The 19463-nt window shown below is 33.5% G+C and overlaps 1 protein-coding gene and 1 pseudogene across 1 annotated transcript; both read left to right on the plus strand.

Moving 5' to 3' along the window:
* The first annotated feature begins 7467 nt into the window (after positions 1–7467).
* LOC125828278 (polyadenylate-binding protein RBP45-like) lies at positions 7468–9028 on the plus strand (annotated as a pseudogene).
* Positions 9029–14397: 5369 nt separating this feature from the next.
* Positions 14398–15118, plus strand: LOC125828298 (21 kDa protein-like). Its single transcript, XM_049507611.1, has one exon. It carries the CDS (start codon positions 14475–14477, stop codon positions 15078–15080), a length of 606 nt encoding a protein of 201 aa, XP_049363568.1. The 5' UTR covers positions 14398–14474; the 3' UTR covers positions 15081–15118.
* The last annotated feature ends 4345 nt before the right edge of the window (positions 15119–19463 follow it).

Here is a 19463-nt window from a genome sequence, read left to right on the forward strand (position 1 = left end):
CACGCCCCGAGCCTACACCCTGGGAGGGACCAGCACTTGGAGACCATTGTTGGCCCCAAGCGAACCCTTGGCCTGGCTTTCTTAACTTAGCGGAAACTTATCTCAAAAGCATAACTCAATGCAATGAAAGGTTATAAACAACCAATTGATAAAATATGGCCAAAAAGGCAACTCGAGTCTCAAAATAGAATATTTATACATATACACAAAAGAGAGACTCAAAACTAACTAACTGACTGACTGTCTATGAAGCCTCTATAACACTGAGATGGATGTTGGGACAGACCCCGCAACACCTTAACAAAACAAAACTTAAGAATACAAAATAATTGAGTCCTTCGGAATGCAAGGAGGCTCACCACTGACTCTGGAGTGCTCAGCTGGATCAACGACGCGCAGGATGCTGATCCGGGGTACCTGTATCTGCATCGTCATAAGATGCAAGCCAACTGGCATCAGTACATGGAATGTACGAGTATGCGAGCTGGAAAGCTAAGCCACAACTTAAGCTTGAAAAGAGTACAATAGAACACTTACCTTGGCTCTGTTCGACTCATGAATAACCGAACTCAATATATAAAGCAATAAGACACATGCAATATATAAAGCTTGTAAAACTCTTAAAAACATGACGTAAAAATCAACTTTATAATATCATAAAAATACCATGCTTCCTCTCAAAGTCTACTTGTGCAATGTATGAATGAGGTCCCATACCCCCATCCACACTAAGCAGAACTATTCGAGGAACCAAGCTTTTTCTATTGTGGGAGCTTCTCTAACTGACAAACCACCACTATTAAACTTAGTGGTGATACAACGTTTTACCTCACGTTGCCCGAGGACTATTCTATACCTTGCCACGATATAGGAAGCTAACTTTACCAAGTGGATCCACTAGCTTAACTTTACGGATTCATCTAAAAAGTATGACCCGTTAACTCCCATGTTGGCGCATGGTTCTTATGGAGAGTTGAGTTTATATGAACTCGTGTCCCCAATTCGGTGCTCAAGACTACTCCCAAAAATACTTAGCTCGTAAGCGTTTTAAACACATCTTTCTTTGGTTTGAGAAAATTGCTCAAAATCTAGCCCAAAGGCTCTCTTGAAAATCGATGTTCCTTTCTTACTCAAATGTAAAAACATTTAGAAACCTCTTTGGGAAATACATAGTTCCCTAATAACTTTCGAGAAATGGACTCGACTTTATGCTCTTTTTCTTGACTTGAAACTTGAGACTGTTCACTTGGCTTGAACTCTATATTCTTTACTCGACTTGAAACTTGAACCTTAAAACGAAGGTAAAACGTTTAATAACAACTCTTGAAAAGCTTTAGAGACTTGCTTGAACTTACTTTTAAACCTTATTTGACTCTAACTTCACCTTAACTTCGATCCTAACTTGCCTTGAATTGAATTACGGATTCAAGGTATATAATCACCTGTTTATGGATGAATTCAGGATGTCTAAATGTACCTTAGAGTGTTGGAAACAACTAGGAAACATAGGTATAATACCTAGGAACATGCATGAGAAAGCATGGAAAGAATGGGGGAACATAGCGTCCTTGGCGCTCTGCAAGGCGCGGAGCGCCAGCCCTTGAAGCTCAGAAGGCACCTGCTGGCGGTCTGAGAGGCGCGCCGCCCCAAGGGCTGGACTTCAGAGTCCCTTTTGGGGCGCGCTGGCAGGCGCGACGCGCCAGCCCCTTCCCCAGAAAACTCGACTTTTCTCTCCCTTTTCTTCAACTCTAAACCATCCTAACTTCAATGGACTCAATCCCAAACACTAAGGATCATAAAACCCCTCAACATACAAGAGATTCAACTCAAACACACAACCAAATCATGTTCCACAGCCAACAAGAACTTCAACAACATGATCAACAACATCAACAACACAACCCAACAACTTCAGCAATATATCCAATCTTTTCTCAATAATGAAAATGAGTTTGGTGTGTGGGGGAAAGGATCACCCAACACTAAGAACTCACATACCTTGATAGGGATCACCCCCGACAATATCCACGACGATCTTTGACGGAAACTTGTTGATCTCCTCTTTCTTCTCCTTCTTCTCTTTCTTCACTCAAGAACCCTAACTCTTTCTCTTTTAAAATGGGACAAAATGATCCAAAGATCATCCTAACACAACAATATAATCCCAAAAGTAATGTCTAGGGAAAAGACCAAAATGCCCTTAAAATTTCCAGACGGATTCCCTGCCAACTGCCCAACTTTTAAAGGGCATAACTCGCTCATACGAACTCGGAATCGAGCAGACTCGGCAGCGTTGGAAAGATCATTCCAATGGCTTTCCAAACATAACTGGAACTACTCCTAACTCATCCTGATCTAGGAGTTATGACTGCTCAAAGTTGGCCAAAACTCACTGATTTCCACACAACCAAATTTCTAGATTTTGAATTTTATTCAAAAAATGACTATTTCTGATTTTTTAGCCTCTTCATAGATATTTCAAATTACCGGATGTTACAATAATCCTAATCATAATTTAATCCTAGTTGTAATATAATCCTAATTAATATTTGTCTAATCCCAGTACGGCTCTAATTGTACAGCAGTGTTGTAAACTTGTCAGTCAGCTTCGTTGGACCTGTTCCTTTGACATGTTTCAATCGTCAGCTTCGTTCTTCATCAACACTTGATGTAGACACGTCAGTCAGTTGCGTTGGACTTGTTCCTTTGACATGTTTCAATCGTCACCTTCCTTCTTTTTCAATAATTCCCCTCAAGCTATTGAGTAGAGGAATGGTTACTCCTAGCTTGATTTGAATACGCAACAAAAAAAAACTTTGAATACCCAAAAAAAACTTATTTTTGTCAATGCTTCGGTATGAATATGATGCATGTTTCTCTGGAGTTGATGTTGCTGTATCTTCTTCCCCTGCCTTTTTGGGCAGAGAATATCATGTTATGGTTTTGTTGTGACACATTTTCTTCATCTTCCCTTATATCAAAACTCGTGAGAGTATAAACAAATTGATTAAGGGTGGAATATGGTGTATTACCTATTATGACAAAGGCCTTGTATTTGAGACATAAATCTCTAGCAAAGTTAATTATTTTTGTTGCTTGAATATAAGTTTTTTCCAAGCATTCTCACATCTCCTTGGCAGTTGAGCAGCCCACAATTAGATGCATGGTTTCTTCGGTCAAGCTGCTTGAGATCCAACTCCTTAGTAACACATTTTTCTCCTTTCAATCATCAATGATGTCACTATCTTTTGCATCATTCTTAACTTTTACAACTTTCCCAGCAGTCTGTCCAGTGGAACAACTACTTTTACTTGGTTCATAGATGAGATACGCTAGTTTCATCAACTGAATCAATTGGGATATTTGTATCCTCCATATGAGGTAGTTTGTTGGCTTAGATTTAATGGAGCAAGCGGCAATGATTTGGTGAAGTGAGGAGGTTGACATGGTTTCGGTAGAAGGGGTCATTGCAACGTGTGAGTTTTTTTTTTTTATCAATACTCAGAGAGCGGAAGAGATTTTATGCTCTGATACCATGTAGAAACCTCACGTCTAGGATTAGAGAAATCAAGGTTTGTATTGATGAAAATAATGTTGAGTTACAACCTCCTTATATAGGAGAAAATTGTAGAGTCATAAGTTAACTATACTTAGAGTCCCACTACAATATCTATTATTACTATATAATAATAATAATGCAAATATAAATAATCTAATCCTAGTTGTACTATAATCCTAATCATAATCTAATCCTAGTCGTAATGTAATCCTAATTAATATAAGTAGTCTAATCCTAATACGACTCTAATTGTACAGCAGTGTTGTTAACTCGCCAGTCAGCTTCGTTGGACATTGTCACGACCCAAGCCTAGGGCCTAGACGTGACATGGCGAATGAGGAACCCGAAGGAACCCCAAACAAGCCTCTCAAACTTGTCATCACACTTCATCGGTCGCGGAAGTACATTCAACATTTATTTAACGGGAAATAGGGACTAAGGGCAAACCATTTCAAAATGACATCATAGAACAAGAGTCAAGCTCATTTACAAAGTACTTGTCCAACGCACACCTCTACATACATAGATAGGACGGGGCCATGACATACTACCGGCTCCCCTCATAGTCAAAATACAATTGCAAGCTAAAGTCTCAAAACATAGGAGTCGGAAACATAACATAGCCCTCGAATCATTGAGGACTCACCAACAACTCGAATAAGCACCGTACTAGCCACGTGAATGGAGAGAAGGATCAAGAGTAGCTTCGGTCCCTACATGGTGACATCATGTAGGCAAAATATGCGTTAGTACTTGGAATGTACTAAGTATGCGGGGTGCAACACAACAATAGACAAGGATACAATCGAAATACAAGAAATAGTTTCACAGGCATTATGAATAACAATATGAGGATGCATGATCAAAGTGAAGTCAAAACATGTTTAAGTAAATCTATACTAATAGTAGATATCATATGTGTATACATGATCCAACCAATGTATAACCCCAACTTAGGATGGGGGATGCCGTTCACACCCGAACACCCTGGTGGCAAGGTATAAACCCCTCACATGGTTGATGTTGGTCACACCCCAAGCATCCTAGGTGGTGAGATATAAACACTACAAGAAAAACAGCCTCCAAGGAAGGGAAATCTGGTCCCTAAAAGTCCAAATCTAGTCCCAAAAGAGCATTTGGGACCAGAAAAAACTGGTCGCCACCCGTCCTAAAAGCCTCTGTCGCTATTGGTCAACAATGACGGGTCAAAAGGACTGGTCGTTAAAAGGTTTTGGGACGAGGAATAAATCTGGCCGCTAGATCATTTTAGAGACTACACTTCTGGTCTCAAATAGACCATATATATCTTGGGAAGTCTTATTTTCAGGTCGTTAAAACATATTAGTGACCACCAACAACTGGTCCTCTTAATCTTTAGAGAAGAGGACGACCTGGTCCTAGTAATATTTAGCGACCATTAAAGACTTGGTCTTAGAATAGATTTAGAGACAAGCATCATTTCTAGTCCTTGATTATTCATTTGAGAAGTGTAACAAGTCTGGTCCTAAATTGGCCTTTCACTTCTGGTCCTAGATTGACCACCAATACATTTCAACAAATATCAAATTACTACTAAACATCTCATCTAAAAACAATGATATATATATATATATATATATAGAAAGAGAGAAGAAAGATATATCAGTAATATTTGCTTGACAATAAAATGTAGCTAACATCCGAGCTAGACTATGATATCAAGTTTTGCATAACATTCGTAGCAAACTAATAATGAGCTTGTGCATCTTTTCAAAACTTGTTTCTTGACTGAAGAATGAACAAAAGTTGGGCATAAAATTTAATGTTTCAATCTTCATCGAGTGTTATCCAGAAGCATCAATAAAAGCTGCAAAAAAAATAAAGAAAATCTATTAGATAAACTTTGAGATGTATTATTATTATATTTAATGTAAATTGTTGTATTGTCTAAACTAATAAGAAAAAACTGAACATATTAAAATACATTGATTAAGATTAAAATTGCTCTGCGAAAATGCAATCACCAACAGCTACATTTTGATCGAGACTACTCCTTTTTCAATTTGCGAGAGAGCTTTCTTTCTATATCTGGGCATGTAACCATACATGTGCGTACTTCCTGGTACATAGATACCGAGAGCAACATGTCTTGCATAGTTGTAATCAGAAGAGAAGTTCCATTTTCTTGACATCCTAAGAGAATACTTATCGGATCCTTTGAGGTAAGGCAGAGCACTATACATCAAACAAACTTCACTGGTTATGCCACTAGGATGATACATCAACAAGAAGGTAATGTACTTTAGCCATAAGAGCACAAAGGTGCAGAAACAAAGGCCTCTTTTGTCCCAAGCTAAGGGAATAAACAAAAACTGGGTAGAAACTTGTTGTGTGTGAAAACCTCATCTAGAGCTAATTGATAGTATTCACAATGATTTAAATGACAACCGATTATGCATGTGTATGTACCACGGCTTCATCTATCAATTGTGGCTGGAGGCAAATAGTTTCGGCAGATGGAGTCCTACTGATACATTTTACATAAATTTTAATTTGTGTTTTCATGTTCCTACTGATGCATCTGGAAATAATCTCTTCTGAGATGTTGTAAAGCTTAACTAATGTTATGATAGTATCTGATGTGTTTGACAGGTTGGTTGGCCTCGAAGGCCACTATCTAAGCCAGCTACAACTATGAAAAATAGCAATATAGTTGCTACTTTGCATTCTAGGAAATTCTTATCAGGAGAAGGTATGTATGTTGCAACTTTTCTTGCAAAAGTTACGTAAAGAAAACTACCCTCAATCTTCTGGAACTACTGCAGTTCATCAATCATATTACTCTTTAATTTCTACTGGCAGAAACATATTAAAATTTGTTTTCAAATGAATGTGAAAATTAATTATAGCTCATGTAAACAGGGAAGTATGCAGCGCAGTAGGTGTTGCCAGGGATAATAAAAGTAGATTTATCATGGCCTTTTTATAACCTTTGGGAGATGGAGCTAGTAGCTTGACCAACGGTATGCCCATGTTGTTTGACCTTAACTAGTGTATCAAGAAAACTTTCAACAAGATTATTTTAAAAAGTGATTCTTGTTTTCTGCACAACTATGTGAATAATGAATGGAAAAAACACCATGAAAGATCGAGGACTGTTCTAATGATATTAAGGATCTATTAAACCAATACAGGATTATTAGCCACTGCCATGTGGATGCCAACAAGCTGATAGATTTCCTTTTATAGGACACAATTGGAACAAAGTTCCCACATATACTGACTTCATCATATTTCCGAATTAAATCAAGGGACTTTTGAATTTGGATAGATAGAAAATTCCATCAGTAAGAACCAAAAGAGACCTACTAGACTTATTTCTTATCCTTATGTTTTAAATTGCTAGATGAATATGTAACTTGTATATGGGTTATTCCCCCTGTTGCATTTAACTCAACTTATGATAAGATAAGATGAAGTATCTAATTTTCTGATAGGAAGGCTTATTGTATAGTTCCCTCAAATCACTTGTAACTTTTTGGTTTTCAATGACGAACAAAATGCAATATTTTGACAAAAAAAAAGTAAATCAGATGGCACTAAGAAACATAAAAAATTACATATTCTAAGGCCTATAATCTTGTATAGCTTTGTACTTACACAAAATAGTCGCCAGTCATTAAAAAACCTTCTTGTCTATAGTCACTTGTGATAATAAAAACATGCCCCATAACTAGCTTCTCCTAATAGTTAAGGATGATTTAGTTGCATCCTCAAACTAATATATAAAGAAACAACCAAGAAAACTAGAAATCGTAATTATATTTTACGTCAGCGATATGTCAAAACTCCAGAACACTGCACTATCCCTGACTAAATCACAATAGAAGTAACATTTTCTTAACTTCGAACTTGAAATTTAAATTCATATGTACAGACTTACTAGTCATGCAACTGCGGAAAGGAATCTACAACTACAAGCATACAATGGTACCTTGATGCCTAATATTGAGCAAACATTTTAGGCTCATTGGACAACACTTGATTTGGGTGAAAGACATTTAGATAATACCCTTGAATACACATTTTTTGTTGGTGGCTTGACAAGTGATGTTACAAATTACATGCTTCAGGAGATATTCAGGGTCAATTATTGCTCAATCTATGGAACTAATGTTGTAACAGATAGGCAACAGGGCACAAAAAAGGTTATCCATTTGTTAGATTTGGGGATAAGATTGAGAAGTTACGCACTATGACTAAGATAAATGGAAGTTTTCTACACTAGGCCTATGTACATTAGTCCTGCAGCTAACAAGAATGTTGGTTGCCAGATGCATGCTTTTATAATCAAAGTATTGGAACTCAAAATGAGAATGACCCTGCTAATACGACTTTTTTCATTGGAAACTTGGATTCCAATGTAATAGATGATGACCACCTCAAGCAGGTTTTGGAAAATTATGATTAACTGCTTCATGTAAATACCAGAAGGCAAACATTGTGATTTTGTTTAATTTACCAACAGAAGATGTGTTGAGGAAGTTGTATGAGCTTAAGTGGAACTAAACTGGGTGGACAAACCATCCACCTTAAATGGTGTCATAGCCCTTCAATCAAGCAGCAATTTCGGGGTAATCTGAACCAGTGGACTATACACCAGAATATGACTCTTATGTTTATGCCCAACCTACTCTAAACCCAAATATGTATTATGCCCAACCTATTGATCAAGACTCATCCCTCTGTAAATCACAGTACCTATTGGTAAACATATATACAAATTTGACCATGAAATTTAAATTCACATAGACCAACTCTAAGGTAAAAAGTTATTTAGTCGAAACCTTTCAAAATGTAAAATAAAAAGTTCAACATGAATAACAAGACTAATCCTTATTTGGCTCACAAAATTTCAACACAACATATAAACTAGAATATTATTCATGAAATACTTAGATTTTGTTGAATTCGATATGTGCACTTTATATGAGATATGAATCTTCAAACACATAATACACTTCAGAAAAATAAATTGTCTATTAGATATCTCAACCCAATAATTTTTCCACTGATTACACAAAAGAAAAGAGATCAGATTCTGAAACCATATACCCATTTAATGTTAGAAAAGAGGAAGAAGAAGAGTAACTGAAATTAAACACGAAAAAATGACATCAATACATGGAAGAAACAAAGAGCAACTTGATCTAAAGAGGAACCAACCTGAAATTCTTTTTCGAGTAGATCTGCGATAGAATTCTTTTTCCAACTGAGAAGCAATGATGAAAGGAAGAAGACACCAGATTCGATTTAGGGCAGAGTTGCTACGAAAATCTACAATCAACGTTGAGATTAGGTCAGATAGTTGCGGCGTTGATATTAGATCAGATAGTTGTGGCACTGAGATTAGGTCAGATAGTTGCGGCGTTGAGATTAGGTCAGATAGTTGCCGCGTTGAGATTTGAGGAAAGGGAAAGTTTGAGATGAGTATGTGTTTTAAGAAAACAAAGGATCCTTATCATTATACTATTGGTTTACTTAAATCTTCTTGCGCCTAATTTCTTTTTAAAACACAGTTTTAGTTTTTAAAAATATATATTTTATTATTAAATTTGGCAAACCATCTCCCGCTCAAAGCTTCAATTACAATTTAGGACCAGTTAGTATGTTTTTTAAGGACTAGATTTAATACCTTCGCAATAAAATACACAAATAAGGACCAAAATATAATCTCTTCCTAATAGATATACCTTTAGAGACAAGATTATTAGCTCGTCCCAAAATGTTGGTCTTAAATAAGGCTTTTTCTTGTAGTGAAACCTCTCACATGGTTGATGTTGGTCACACCCCAAGCATCCTAGGTGGTGAGATATAAACCTCTCACATGGTTGTCCGGTTCTTTTCCCCCGGACCGGGCATGGTCATGCAACACTTTATATAGGAAATTCTCATTAGGCTCTAATGCAATCTCACGTATGGAATGAACATATACACAAGCTTAGTTTGTCATCAACACATCTCTGGATTTCCATACATCTCATAACTCAAGCTTTAAAGCATCGATTCATCGATTCTCCATAGTTGGACATTTTGTCAAACACCTTGAAGGCATGTAATGGAATCAAAGAGCATGGAAAATAGGGTAGTAATTATGCAGCCAAACTAGTGAACAACCTACAACAACACCTTTTTAACACCCACAATACCACATGAAAATCTCCACATCCATTCCAAATTTAGGTTCAAGTTCTAGAGTCACAACATGCTCAAAACAATCACTTTTCATGTTTAAAATTCAATGTGCAGGAAATTATTACAAAGAACAAGACTAATTTATGAATCTTAACTTAAACCATGAATTAGTGAGTAGAATAGAGTCTAGGCACTATGGGTGGAAGGACCCATGAGTTCAACACCACATACCTTGAGTTTTTATGAAGGTCTTGAGAGTGTATTCAATGGAAGCTTGGAACTTGGAGCAAGAGTCTCTTCAATCTTGAGGAAGGTTTTGGATTAGGGTTCTTGAGGGAACTTGAGAGAAAATGTGTCTAAGTATGGGAGAGGTGTTTTGGGAAATGTTTTAGAGATGGGAATTGAACTAATGGTATATAGGAAATAAAATATGTCCTTTGGAAAAATGGTCCAACACTTAGAAAAATAAATGAGGCGGGTGAACAGTAAAAACGCTCACTGGAAATTGCCTTTTCTGCTGGACAGATTTTACGAAAATGGGCATAACTTCTTCGTCCGAACTCTGAATGAGGTGAAATGAAGTGCGTTATGTAGCTAACTCAAAGGTCTTTCCATGGATATGTTATTGGCCACCCAATAATTTGTGTGCTAGGAGATATGACCCTCCAAAGTAGACCCTCGAAAAGGCTTCACTTGGAAATTTCGGATTTTGATACGGTTGCTCTAAAATTTGGGTTAGACCCATTTCCCACTCAATTTGACCCCCTAAACAAGAATATGAAGTTGGATTTTCGAAAAACGAAACAGATTTTTTTTATATTGCTAAACAAGTTTCCGGTAACTTCCGAAGCACATTTTTAAGAACTTTTTGGGTCATTTCAGACATGTTCCTTTAACATGTTCCAGTCGTCAACTTCCTTCTTCATCAACACTTGATGTAGACACGTCAGTCAGTTGCGTTGGACTTGTTCCTTTGACATGTTTCAATCGTCACCTTCCTTCTTTTTCAACAATTCCCCTCAAGCTATTGAGTAGAGGAAATGTTACTCCTAGCTTTATTTGAATACGCAACAAAAAAAACTTTGAATACCCAGCAAAAACTTAATTTTGTCAAAGTTTCGGTATGAATGTGATGAATGTGTCTCTGGAGTTGATATTGTTGTTTCTTCTTCCCATGCCTTTTTGGGTAGAGAATATCATGTTATGGTTTTGTTGTGACACATTTTCTTCATCTTCCCTTATATCAAAACTCGTGAGACTATAAACAAATTGATTAAGGGTGGAATATGGTGTCTTACCTAATATGACAAAGGTCTTGTATTTGAGACCTAAACCTCTAGCAAAATTAATTATTTTTGTTGCTTGAATATAAGTTTTTTTCCAAGCATTCTCACATCTCCTTGGCAGTTGAGCAGCCCACAATTAGGTGCATGTTTTCTTAGGTCAAGCTGCTTGAGATCCAACTCCTTAGTAACACATCTTTCTCCTTCCAATCATCAATGGTGCCACTATCTTTTGCATCCTTCTTAACTTTTACAACTTTCCCAGCAGTCTGTCCAGTGGAACAACTACTTTTACTTGGTTCATAGATGAGATACGTTAGTTTCATCACCTGAATCAATTGGAATATTTGTATCCTCCGGCAATGATTTGGTGAAGTGAGGAGGTTGACATGGTTTCGGTAGAAGGGGTCATTGCAACGTGTGAGTTTTTTTTTTCTTTTGATCAATACTCAGAGAGCGGAAGAGCTTTTATGCTCTGATACCATGTAGAAATCTCACGTCTAGGATTAGAGAAATCAATGATTGTATTGATGAAAATAATGTTGAGTTACAACCTCTTTATATATGAGAGAATTGTTGAGTCTTAAGTTAACTATACTTAGAGTCCTACTACAATACATATTATTACTTTATAATAATAATAATGCAAATATAAATAATCTAATCCTAGTTGTACTATAATCCTAATCATAATCTAATCCAATTAGAAAAATCATTCATTATTTTTTTAAAAGCATGACCTTTAATCGAATTTCATTTCTTTTATATGCATAATGTGCATCAAAGATCCAAGAAGACCAATCTAACCTCCGTCTGGTTAGGCAACACACCAAATCATATAATGTATTATATTTTTATTTTTTTGGAAGTTGTGACATTTTTTCCCAATACACCAAAGTCTCATTTTGGAAGTATAGCACCAAAGTCTCATTTTTTTAAATAAAATATGTGACAATAATTTTCAATAATGACATTGTAAACATGCTTTGAGCTTTTAAACGACCAACAAGATATATTTTAGATATATAGAAATCTTAATTTATCATAAATGTCCCATTTAATTTGTAAGATGAACTTATCAACTCATTTTCATAATTAACACTAAGCAATTTTTATGAAAATAATCAATAATTTTAATTTTGGAGAGAACTATATACAAACTAATTGTCCCTCACATGCATATAATTTTATTCAAACCTTTGCTTCAAATTATATTCATGATGTGGTATGAGAACCTAATAAAGTAGTTCAAAGATCAACATACTTCAAGTCGACCTTATACTTGCTAAAGTAATTTGTATTGACAGTTCCAATTGACAACCAACCGTCTCCAACATATTCAAGCTACTTAACATGATAAATATTTATTAACAAGGCAACCACCAAAGAAATTAATGTTACGAAGTCAAATTAAGTGACGATATCGGAAAATTATCGTTTAAAATAATTTTCACCATGTTTTCTTTGAAATAGCCCTCAAAAGTTGCATCAATATTGAAATAAATATCTTAACCTTAATTTTCGGCTCCCATGTAATTAGAGCACGTACGCATAACAATGGCTTTATTCCTAATACCATGGCTGACAGTTCAACAAACGAAACAAAAAGACATAAAAATAAACAAAGAAAAAAATTGACCAAGAAAAATCTCCATCCATTTCCTTTCTAGTACAAAATCATAATGAACTCTTGAAGATGTCATTTAAGGAAAAAATTGACCTAGAAGAATCTACATCCTTTTTCTTTTCTTTGTGTACGAAATGATAATGGCTATTCTCTTTATATATATACTCCCGCCGTTTAAAAATAAATGATCTAGTTTTCTTTTTTGTCTATTTCAAATAGAATGATTCCTTTTCTTTTTTGGCAATACTTTAATTTCAACTTTCCATATGGCATGTTTAAAGCCACAAGATTAAAGGACATTTTGGTACATTTGACATAACTTTAATTTAAAACCACAAGATCAAAAAATCTCTTTTCTTTTCCTAAACTCCGTTCCAAGTCAATCTATCTTTTTGAAACGGAGGGAGTATATATTTAGGGTAGACCTACTGACTATTCTCTTTTTATTAATGTTTCTCGTACTTCATATACCTTTTTAGTCCTACACGAGACCTTTTAGGAAAGTTTTAATGTCTTCATTTTTTTGTTTGAACACTGTGCTCAATTAAACAAAGAATTTTTTCAATAAGGTGATAAAAATGAGATTCACATGTTGTTTTAGGGTCACAAGTTAAAGGTGATATTCTATTTTATTTTTAAATCCTTTGTTTATAATGTTTCCAACTTTGTGAATAAATTATTTTATCTATAAGATATGTGAGAGTAATCCAAACAAGAACTGTATTGTTATTATAAAATAAGAATTGTTTTAATAATTCCCATTCCAACCACAATCTTCAAATAGGATATTCATGCAATCAATAAAATCATTTAAAATTCTCATTCCTACCACAATCTTCTAATAAGTTATTCATGCAATCAATAAATCATTATCAAGAAAGTTCTTACCAATAGAAGCATCAAGGTTTGAGATTAAACAAGTTCAAATACAGTAAACTCATGTCAAAACAAAATGTATATTATAATAATAAGCAAAAAAAATGAACTCGAAATTTAATTAGTCCAAATACAATATAACTATATCAAAATAGGCCATACCACTAAGGCACTAATAGTTCATGTTCAAAGCAACCATTCATTACTAATCAATCTTCATAAACTCTATTTGATTTAAATAGCAATATAATTAACATGCTTCCTGAAGAAACGGTGCCACAACACTTCAAATGACAACGCAGAAATATACGACCAAAGCATATCAGTTTCCATCATCTATTGGTAGGTTAGTCGATTAGCATTTCCTTCTTTTCAAATTTACAAGGATTTTAAAATGCAAACAAGTTTTTCATTAATCAGATTTTTTTTCATGTATCTGTTAAGTATATCAATTATTGTAACTTATACATTTTATTTTTAAAAAATTTAAAGATTCCAAACCCAAATTCAAAATGAAATTTAAATTATTTGACTCTTAAAATTCAAACTGTGTCACACCAATTGAGATAGATAAACTATTTAATATATGAGTTTATATCCAATAGAATGAATAAAAAATATAAGGTATAAAAATTCAAATTTCTAATAAAAAATCTAAAAGTCAAAATAAAAAAATCAACAAAACAGAATTTCCGTTTTAGATTCGTGTTTTCACAAATTATGCCCACCCCTCGGACCTACAAGGAATGTCCTTCTCAGCACGCCAGAGACACATACATGAACTCGGAGAATAATTAACCGTTTTTTAAATTAGTAGTACTGTACATTCCACAAAATTTTTCTATAAATTCAGAATCCTCCATCCCTAAATTCATCATCATTCAATTAATTATCTTTAGTTATTGATACACACACAAAAAAAAGAAAAAAAGTTAGAGTAATTAATTTAAGAGAGATGGAAGGTGGTTATTTTCTCACATATTTTCTTATTTCAATTGCGTTGATAACTTCTTCTAATAATTGGAATTCAGTTTCCGCCGCAAGGCCATCAGCTGGAGAAACAAATACGGAGTTTATTCGAACATCTTGTAAGTCAACAACTTATCCAAATCTCTGTTTCAGTTCATTATCAAGCCGTTCAAATGCTATTGGAGTTTCTCCACAACTTCTAGCACATGAATCTCTCTCCGTTAGCCTCGAAACAGCACAATCAACATCCGCTATGATGTTGAAATTGGCACACAGTCAAGGCATGACGCCTAGAGAAGTAGGCGCCATGCGTGACTGTGTGGAGGAATTAAGTGACGCAGTTAGTGGAATTAAAAAATCTTTAGGGGAAATGAAGGAATTGAGGGGAAAAGATTTTGATCTGAAAATGAATGATATTCAAACATGGGTGAGCGCCGCCTTGACCGACGAGGACACGTGTACCGAGGGGTTCGCCGGAAAAGTGATGAACGGGAAAGTTAAGACAGTAGTAAGGGAAAAGATACTTGAAGTTGCACATATGACGAGTAATGCTTTGGCTTTGATCAACAGACTTGCCGCTCTTCACGGCTGAAGTAATTTGAAACGACAATTAAATATATATATATATATATATATATATATATTAATGTTTTAATCGATCTTCTTTTAGAAAAAAAAAAGTATACTTAATTCATGCTAAGTTGATTGTTGTAATAGATAAAGATGATTGTTTGTGATGAATTTGTTAAATCAAAATGTTCCATATGCATTTGTTGAAACTTTCGTTAACTCAATGATACACCGTGCATCAAGAGTATTATCGTTGTATGGAGAAAATCATGTTGGGAGCGCCACCCCCAAATGGGCCTTGCAGTGCGCGATTCGAATTTAATCGGAGCTCAAATATAGACTCCGTACAACAGGTGGGAAACAAAAAAAAAAGAGTATTATCGTTGAAGATCTATTCCTCCCCATATTTTACTTTACTTTATGTCATATATAATTAATTCGTTTCAATTTAAATATGTTAGCGAGACTAGGAAAGCAAAATATTTAAATTAAAACAGAGGGAGGAGGGAGTAAAATAAAAGACTAGGAAAGCAAAAGAGATCTACCACTACCGCTTGCTTCTTGTTAATAAGGGAGTTCAAAATTAATATATCTGTGTAATATAAAAAAAATATCTTATATATATAGTTTGACCTTTTACTGAGGGAGTTCGAATAAACCCTAGAATCTACGTGGTCCGCCCTTGGGCGTATGCATGTCGTTTTGCACAAATTGAAAAGTGCACCGAATCAGGAAATATATATATATATCCACAAAATGAACAGGTCATCATTCTCAACTCTATATATCTTTGTTTTGAGTATGTGCGCATGAAAATAGAAAAATCAAATCAAACTATTTTTAAAGCGTTAATATTTGGTTAGATTTTCAATTTTAGTACCTGGATATCGTAATTAATCAAAAAACAACTTTTTTATTACATGTACATACAAAAATATATACTTCCTTCGTTTTAAAAAAGAATGACTTATTTTTTTTTTTTGTTTATTTAGGAAAAATGATTCATTTCTTTCTTTGTCAACATTTTAATTTGTCTTCTACATAACGTGTTTAAGGCTACAAAATTAAAGGTCATTTTTAACTCATTTGACATAACTTTAATTTAGGATCATAAAATTGAAAAATCTTTTTTATTTTTTAAAATTCCATGTCAAGTGAAATTATTCTTTTTTTTTTAAACGGACGGAGTAAATAATACTGTACTAATCTGATTTTCCTTGAGGCCATATTTTCCCAGTAACGTGCGCCAGACCCTGCCCCATATTTTACTGATTTCCCTTTGTTCTCTTTATATTAGTGGTCCTATAACTCCTAACCCTAGCCTTTAGCCTCGCCCTAATTTCACATTTTTGAGCATATAGTATTTATATAGATTGTATTATTAAAAATAAGGTAAATAATAAAATATTATCATTAAATAATTAACAAAGTCAAAATGAGAAGAAAAAATAAAAGATAACATACGATGATAACAAATCGTTCATTACATAAAAAGACATGTTTGTCATTACATAACAATTAATTTAAGAATATTATAGCATAAATTCAAGTAATAATCAAAATAATTATTATATATAAAAAATTAATAGGTATAACAACATAAATTTGGAAACATATATGTTGAGCAGTAAAACCAGACTGGAAGAGCCCTATAGAAGATGAGTCATAACAAAAGATTAAGGACCTGTTTGGTTGGCGGTATTAAATAGAATAGTCTATGAATTAAAATTTAGTCCATTTAATATCTTGTTTGGTTACTTTATTTAATTTAATCCATGGATTGCTTATCCACCATAGGTGGTCTTATTTTATCCCTAGAAAATGGAGGGATAACTAATCCAAGGTTTAACAAACCTTGGATAAGACCCCTAAATGACTAAACTATCCTCTTATTATTTTTCCTAATTTTTTTTTGTAATTTAATTTCCTTTTTATTTATATTGGAATGGTTATAAATGTTCTTTTTAATTCTCCAAATTCATTTAGTGTAATTTAATAATTTTACTAATATTTTTTCTCCATTTTTTTGAATTTTTTTTTATTCAATGTAGTTTGTCGATTAACCACTTGAACTATCTATTTTTTTGTAATAAGCTTTAGGTATTGAATTATTTAAGTAGTATTAAATCTATGTTAAGTTTAAGATATATTTGACCAACAAAAACTTAGAAATACACCATGTCATCAAAGATCTCCTTAGTGGTATATCACACCTTAAAATTAATAACAATTTCTTTTAACTTAAGTTAAATGGAATAGAAAATCCTACAAAAAACAATAATATTGTCCGACGGTTATCTATCTTGACCCAATTATATGAAATAAACAATCTCAAACACAAGGGTATAATAGGAAACAAATGTCTTGTACAGTTTTAAATCAAACACAAGATTAAGTGGGAAGCAACGAACCAAATACATAACAAAAAATTAATGTATGCACTACTAATGCAGGCCATGTATTACTAATTCCTGTGTTATCAATGTTTGTACAAAGGACCCGTAAGAGTCATAGATTCTAGGTAGAATAAAATATGCAATTCTTGTCAATTAACGGTGAAACATGTACTCACACTTTTTAGAGTCCAAAATATTTATCTCGATGAAAAATGGGGGTAAAAGGTTTTAATTGAAATATCCTGTAAATAATATTCTCGACTATTAAATTTAAATTTGTTTTTCTAGTGCCCAAGGACTCTTGTTCTGGATAGAATTGCGCTAGGCATGTTGAAAGATCACAAATTATAATAGATATTTCCACTTGCCACCAATAATTTGAAATAATTTGGTCCCCCCAAAATAAACCCACACAAATTGTTCAAATCGTTGCCCGTTTTAATTCGTTTAATATAGTGGCTTTTCGATGCCAGTTGGTGTGCCTTTCATCAATTTGTCTACTAGGATTTCTCCACTTCTTCCCTACTTTTTGTCATATAAATTATGATAGAGTTATTCCTACTACTTAAAATGACAACCGTTGGAATTCAATCCTTCTTTAAGATAGATGTACTTCAAAATTTTAAGCTAACTTTATCCACTTTTGTACAGAATCATAAAATTTAAGTGGACTAAATTAGGAAACTATCTCAAGTACAAAGTGTCATAGTTATCTTTATGAGCCATATATCCCTACTACAAAAATAATCTTTAGCGACAAAAAATATGAATATTAACAAAGAGTGTTAAAGTCTATCAATATTAGTGAATTGTCATTAAATCTAATGTTGCTAGAGACTTTGGAGACATTTATAAAGAGTATTAATTACCACTAAAGATACATATTTAACGACAATTAAGCTATTGTTGTTAAAGATATTTTTAGTATAATATACAGAGGCGGAGCCAGGATTTCAGGCCTGTGGGTTCTAAATTTTAAAAAGAACAACAATCTTAAAAATCACAAAACACATATTTTGTTTATGAGGTGTTAATCATGTTTGAAAATATTACTTTAGATATTGTTATTGTAAAAACTTGATTTAATAATATGAAAATTTGAGTAATTTATTTTCAAGTTCTAAAATATTGTTAATAAAAAATGAATAACTTTTTAAATATAAATTTTGAACATTTTTACTATAGTTTTCAATATTGTTCTAAAAGAGATTAAAATTATTAGATTCACCATTAATATTTTGGCACCAACATATATTTTACTAGTTTCACTATGACCTTGAACCATTATTGCATTCAAAAATTAAAATTTCGGAAAGCAAACAACAGTTATTTTAACATAATCAATTATCAATATGTGGGATAACCCTAAAATCAAAAATTAAAAATTAATTTTTGAATAGATAATTAAACAATATAAAAGAAAACAAATAAGAAAAAATTTGAAATCAATAACAATATGTGGGATAACCCGAGAATCAAAAATTAAAAAATAATTTTTGAATAGATAATTAAACAACGTAAAATAAAACAAATAAGAAAAAAATTGAAAAACGAGAGGCGAGAGTACATAATGCATACAAGAGGACAAAGGTCGGATGGTAGCAATCACATTAACAATAAAAGTCAGAACCCTAACTTTTAAAAATAAACTTGGGTCAAAGTTTTTTTGAAAGTCTGAGTAGATATCAATGGTTAGATATTGTTTTATAGTATGACACAAACACTATTTTTCTGTTTATTTTTATTTACCGATTTTCTATTTATTTTTTTTTAAAAATATAAATAAATATATAAACCTACTTATGTTATTATTTTAGGTTAGAAATTAATTTCAAAACACTTTTTTCATTTTTATTTTTATTTTTATATATATATATATAAACCCATGTATGTCTTTATCTGCTGTATGTTAGAAAATAATTCCAAAAATACTGTGCTCAGTGAGTTTCGAACCCACGACGTGCTGGCAGAGGGACTTCACTGGTGCACAAAGACCACTGGGCTACACG

Source organism: Solanum verrucosum, unplaced genomic scaffold (assembly GCF_900185275.1).
Source record: "Solanum verrucosum unplaced genomic scaffold, falcon-dt-bn FXZP01000047.1, whole genome shotgun sequence".
Taxonomy (NCBI): Eukaryota; Viridiplantae; Streptophyta; class Magnoliopsida; order Solanales; family Solanaceae; genus Solanum; species Solanum verrucosum.